Source organism: Miscanthus floridulus, chromosome 8 (genome assembly GCF_019320115.1).
Source record: "Miscanthus floridulus cultivar M001 chromosome 8, ASM1932011v1, whole genome shotgun sequence".
Lineage (NCBI taxonomy): Eukaryota > Viridiplantae > Streptophyta > Magnoliopsida > Poales > Poaceae > Miscanthus > Miscanthus floridulus.
Genome location: NC_089587.1, coordinates 225,309,124 through 225,315,379, shown reverse-complemented (window position 1 = coordinate 225,315,379; position 6,256 = coordinate 225,309,124). Strand labels below are relative to the sequence as shown.

The following is a 6,256-nucleotide window of genomic DNA, read 5'->3' as shown; positions in this document are numbered from 1 at the left end:
ACTGTTATGATTTCACTGAGAAGCTGCATTTTTTCCACCCATCGTGCTGTTATGATGCTTGAAGAAATGCACTCCAAGTTCATCTCCGTTCCTGTACTTCACTTGTGTGCGGAAGACGACGACCTCTAAAGTCTGAACTGTCAATCAGAGAGCAAACCTGAGCAGTAAATAATAATCAATACATTACGAAGGTAAATATATACTGGACTGGGGCAATGCAATGCAAGCTGATGAGACTACGGTCGTGTTGTGTACTTGGCTTCACGAAGACTCAGAGTCTCTGGCCAATTCGAGCAACCGACAGGATGAGGAGTAGAAACTCTGTACTTGAACCGACTCCAGCTCCTCCTAGATAAGAGATCTCTACCACTCGCCTTTACTCTCTTGTTTTCATTTTCATCCTCCTGACCAGTCCAGGGAACACCAGAATTCAATGGCCTCCATAAGAAGGTGAAGCTGTGGCTGCATTGCATGCACTCCGTCCAGATCATTTGTAATTGTAGGGTACTTCCTTGTCTCCTCCACTCCACCTGCGGTCCCACTCGGTAAATAATAAAACACAGACTGTCTGCAAACTTCACTTCACTTCAACGGTGCAGAAACACTTCAACAACAGACTGTCTGGTTTGTTTCTGCACAAAACCTGTACTGTATCTTGATGCAAAATGTGCCCTAGAGTGTTAGAGTGTATGGCAAGAGTATATGGAAATGCAGTGGTAAATAAATTCAGAGTTCAGATAAGAACACTGTGTGTGAAAAAGAAATTCCAAGTACAGTCTAGATTTACATGGGAATGAAGAGGCATGGACGATGATGATACCAGTAGACATCAGTAAATGCAGAGCGGCTGACGGTTGGGAAGGGACGAAGGGCCCCTACGTGCTTGGACGGATTCAGTTTCTTCTAGATTTCATTTCAGCCAGTGAGTTTTGGTGATCCATGAACGCCTAGCAGTTGCAGTTACTCCTGTATGATCAGGAGCAGTCCAGTGCAACAGTGTTGATTGATTAGTGGTGCCTGGTGCTGGTACTAGTACTCGATCGGGTAGGCCTGTTCTTGCAATTCATTTGTGTACTGACGATCCCCTAGATCTTTTTACGATCGAGTAATAACTTCAAATTGGATAGTACCCACTTAATGCAGTGCTCCTAGTAACCTAGCAAAAATGGTAACATACTAACATTTGACTAGTACCGTAGTAAAAAATACTACTGACTTGGTTGCTGCTGCATGACAGTATGAGATGAGAGGAGAGACATTAACAGAATAACAGAGCATGCAAATGTTGATGCAAACTACTCACCCAAACCGATCTTACTCTAGTCCTGCTCACTGTCAAGGCTCGCTCCATCTATAGCTCGCTACATACAGCTCATCCTCATCTAACCCCAGGCATCATTACACGGGCGATAAGATGGATAGATCCAACTGCCCTCATGAATACCAATACCATGCTACCTGATCTGAATCTGATCGTCGCTGTAATGTAAACCCTTGTGGCAGACTGGCATTCCCGTTTCAGCTAGTAGCAAACCTGGGATGGGAAACAACACCGTGAGTTTATAGAAAGCTCACTGATGCGCCGCTCCTTGCAGTTGAGTTGAGCTTTATTCGGCTCTTTGGCATTGATTCAGACCTGTCAGACAGACTCTGTCCTGCGTTCTCCGTAGTAGATCCGTGCTGGATCGATGCCAAACTCATGTCCGGTTGGACTGAACTGAACAGATTTCGTTTGTTTATGCAAATGTAGAAGTAAAGTGAACACCCGATTTGTGTACATCTGAAAGTGTGACCTGATGCGAAGAAAGTTGGGCTGGGCAATTGGAGACATGGAGAAGAGAAGAAACTGCAGTACAAATGGAAATGGAATTAGCAGCAGAGGAGGATTTATTAAGGCCCAAGACTGTGGAGAACAGAACAGCAGTGCAGTAATGGCGCCATGGCGGGCACCAACCACCGATCTGACGGGACGCGAGTGACTACTCATTCTTGTCTTCTCTTCTCTGATCCATCATCCATTCCCTCAGCGGCATGGGCGACGAGGACGCTATAAAAGGGCCGCGACGATGACGAGCCTTCCAAGCTATCTCCAAGCGCTCGCGTCAGTGCAGTGCAGTCCATCACATTTCACATCGATCAGATCAGAAGGTGCAGGTCACTGACAGACACTGACACTGACAGCGCCGCCCGCAATGGCGTCCCCCACCTGGCGCCTCGTGTCCCTCGCGCTCTGCCTGGGGGCGCTCGCCGTGTTCCAGGCGGCGCGGGGCGCCGACGCGGCCCGGGCCTTCTTCGTCTTCGGCGACTCCCTCGTGGACAACGGCAACAACAACTACCTGATCACGGAGGCGCGCGCCGACTCACCGCCCTACGGCATCGACACGCCGGACCACCGCGCCACGGGGCGGTTCAGCAACGGCAAGAACGTGCCGGACATCATCAGTTGAGTCGTCGCTGGAGTAGCATATAATATAGCGTTCGAGTCCTGTCGGCCAGTTACTAACTTGGTGCACGAATGCATCCTTGCATGCACGCACGCAGGTGAGCACCTCGGCGCGGAGCCCGTGCTGCCGTACCTGAGCCCCGAGCTCGACGGCCACAAGATGCTCGTCGGCGCCAACTTCGCGTCCGCCGGCGTCGGCATCCTCAACGACACCGGAATCCAATTCGTACGTTGCATAGTACTAGTAGAGTTCATGAAGCAGTCATGATGATAGATGGATTGCTTGCGACGACGACGAGCTCAGAACTCAGAACTGTGGTGCAACCAATGTGCAATAATAATGTCCGTGCATGCATTGCATTGCAGGCCAACATCATCCACATCGCGAAGCAGCTGCGCTACTTCGAGCAGTACCAGAAGCGTCTGAGCGCGCTGATCGGCGCGGAGGCGACGTCCCGCCTGGTGCGCGGCGCGCTGGTGCTCATCACGCTGGGCGGCAACGACTTCGTGAACAACTACTACCTGGTGCCCTACTCGGCGCGGTCGCGGGAGTTCTCGCTGCCGGACTACGTCTCCTACGTGCTGTCGGAGTACGCCCATATCCTGGAGCACCTCTACGACCTGGGCGCGCGGCGGGTGCTGGTGCAGGGCGTCGGCCCCATCGGGTGCGTCCCGGCGGAGCTGGCGCTGCACAGCCTGGACGGCACCTGCGACCCGGAGCTGCAGCGCGCCGCCGACATGTACAACCCGCGGCTCATGGCGCTGCTGCAGGACCTCAACGCGCGCCACGGCGGCGACGTCTTCGTCGGCGTGAACATGAAGCGGATCCACGACGACTTCATCGATGACCCCAAGGCGTACGGCTTCGCTACCGCCACCGAGGCGTGCTGCGGCCAGGGAAGGTTCAACGGGATGGGGCTGTGCACCATGGTGTCCATCCTCTGCGCCAACCGCGACAGGTACGTGTTCTGGGACGCCTTCCACCCCACGGAGCGCGCAAACCGCCTCATCGTGCAGCAGTTCATGTCGGGCTCTGTGGAATACATCGCGCCCATGAACCTCAGCACCGTCCTCGCCATCGACCTCCAGAAGCAGCAGCTGCGCACGTGATCTCATGTCGTCATCCCCCTGCAGCTTCAGCTTCATCGCCATTGTTGCGTGCATGCAATTCGACCGCGTGCTTGTCCGTTCCTTGGATATGGTCTTGAGTTTTTGAGGGTGTGACTCCCTGGCTGCTAGTAGCTAGTGCATGCCATCAGTTTCGATCGGTTTCAGTCGTCGTCCTGTCCAGAATGCAGAATCCAGATGTTGTTTTCTGCATGCAGGTTTCGTTTGTGTCGGTGTTGTTGCGTGTACGTGTTGTAAGTGTGTGATAGTGACGACCATATCCTGTCAATTGTCATATATAAAGGACAGCTTCTTATAATTTATATAAATTTTTCAGGGGATTCATAAATTTTTTGCCTTTGTTTAATAAATTTTCAGCTGCTAGCTACCAAAAGTGGCGTCATTTTCCTAGCTTGATTTGCAAAAGTGAGTTGAATTCCTGCCTGGATGGGCGGGCGTCCTGACGATGCAATCTGCAGTGCAGTGCGCAGAGCTGAGAGAGGACGGTGGTATGGTATTGATTATTGAATGCATGGCCGGGCCATTACTCCAACGTGGCATGCAAGTGTTTTTTTTTTTTTTACTTTGGACTGTAATTAGTCTCCAGCATCAACTTCTTCTTACAAGAACAGTGCTGCTATGCACTGTTGTTGAAGTGAAGTTTTCAGACAGTATATATATGTGCGAGAGGAATAGCTAGGATCAGATCAGTAGAAGAAGCTTGGCTTTGTCTCTGCGTGTTTTGTTTACCATACCAGGTGGGAGTCTACTGCATGTGGAGAAGACAAAGAAGTGCCCTACAATCTCACAAAGTGACCTGGTGGTGTACGTGACTAATGCATGCATATGCATGGAGGCCATTGAATTCTGGTGTTCCCTGGACTGTACTGTACAAGAGGATGAAAACGAAAACACAAGGAGAAGCAGGAGAGATCTCATCACATCTAGGACAGGACAGGACAGGACAGGACAGGACAGGACTGTCTAGAGTCGGTTCAAGTACAGGATTTCAATTCTACTACTCATCATCCCGTCGGTCGCTCAAATTACCCAGATCCAGACCCTCTCAGACTCAGAGTCTTGCATTGCCCCAGTGCAGTATAAATTTACCTTCGTAAACCGTAATGTAGTGATTATTCACTGCTTTGCTCAGGCTTGCTCTCTGCTATCAACCTCTGCACACAGTAAAGCACATGAACGGAAGTTCAGCAGAACTTGAATGCATTTGAGGCATCAGGACGGACAGCACGAGAGCGTTTTTCTTGTGAAGCAAACCGGTCGATCGCATGAGCTTTTTTACTGCAAAAGGAGAAACATAAAAAAACAAAGCAAGGCAGACTAAAATGCCCCTGCTGGATTCTTGAAATGAGAAACACAGTGCAGCTAGCCCTTCCTGTGAACTGAAGAGAACCAGCCAGCCAGCCCCATTTGGTCGGTGATGCTGATGCAACACGTACTAGTGGTTCATTTGATGGATGATCTATCCTCGTACGACGACGCTGCATGCCGTGATTAGGCGAAAATAAAGCATATATGCGATCGACCACCAGAATTCATCCATCAGCATCATCAGAGGTTATCCACCTCTGATGATTAGGCGTAAATAAAGCAGGTCATGCCGTGATTAGGCGTAAATAAAGCAAAAGTTGTTATGAAAAATTTGAAGTAATTCGAAAGGCGTAAATCATTAAATATTCTCTATTTGAATTCAAAAGTTCATTTCAAAATATAGACCGAATTAGGGGGTGGTTATAAAAGCAAAGTTGTAGAAATTTTGATTTTGAACAACTTTTATTTTTGGAGATTTTTGAGTTGTTATACAAAATTGGGAGTAATTTGGAATTTAAAATGAATGGCAAATCTGTAATTAAGGTGAACAGTGGCCGCCGCTCTTGCTACACCGCCGGCGACCTTCGGTTTGCTTCCAGGCGCGGTCGTGGCCGTCTTTGGCGTCGCGCTGGCGTGGTGAAGGCCACAGCGCAGCTTCCTTTGGCTTCTAAGCCGCGCTATTTAGCCTGAGTCGCAGTCGCCGTCGCTCTTTCTTCTCCTCTGCTTTTGCCGTCGCCACCGCCATAACTCCGGCGAGCTCTCACCGTCGCTTTAGCGCACTCCAGCCGCTGCAAAGCTTGTCACAGCTCCGCCTGCTACTTGCGCACCCCACCAACCTACTTTTGTCGCTTGTCTTCGCCAGAAACTCGCAGTGCACGCTCTTCTTCCTCGCGGCCGGGAGCGTCTCCGTCGAGCACGATTCGCCGTGGCTAGAGCTTCACGGTGCGTCTTTGTCATTGCTGAGCGTACCGTCAGCTTCGCCTTGTGCCGTGATACTTTATCACCGGTTGATTGGTCCTTTTGTCCACTGCAGTCACCGGAGCATCACCATCACCGTCGTTTGCGCCGCCGTGGGTGCGGTACACGTCGACCCACCTCTCTGTTGCTCCTCCGGTCTCGATCTTTGCTCCAACGTGTTCGGGGTGAGCTGCTGATACTTCTCGTGCACTTTGTTCAATCGCTACCGGGCTCCTGTCGCCGGCGTAGCACAGCCGTGCCACCACGTCCGCCATGGCCGGCGTTGTGTTGTGTAGAGCCGTAATCGGTGCGACTTAGGACGTTTGTAGGTGCGCATAGTCGTGGGGAGCACGTTGGTGCGTTTGCCTTCGCCGGTAACCTCGTCGTTGGCGAGTTATCGCCGGTCAGAGCCGTCGCCGC

General features: G+C 51.0%; 1 protein-coding gene across 1 annotated transcript; it reads left to right on the top strand.

The window, feature by feature from the left end:
• The first annotated feature begins 2,074 nt into the window (after window positions 1-2,074).
• Window positions 2,075-3,889, top strand: LOC136475190 (GDSL esterase/lipase At5g33370-like). The gene is made up of 3 exons (XM_066472741.1): window positions 2,075-2,442; window positions 2,542-2,669; window positions 2,810-3,889. The coding sequence occupies exons 1-3, from the start codon at window positions 2,193-2,195 to the stop codon at window positions 3,551-3,553; spliced, it is 1,122 nt and encodes a 373-aa protein (XP_066328838.1). The 5' UTR covers window positions 2,075-2,192; the 3' UTR covers window positions 3,554-3,889.
• Window positions 3,890-6,256: the final 2,367 nt, after the last annotated feature.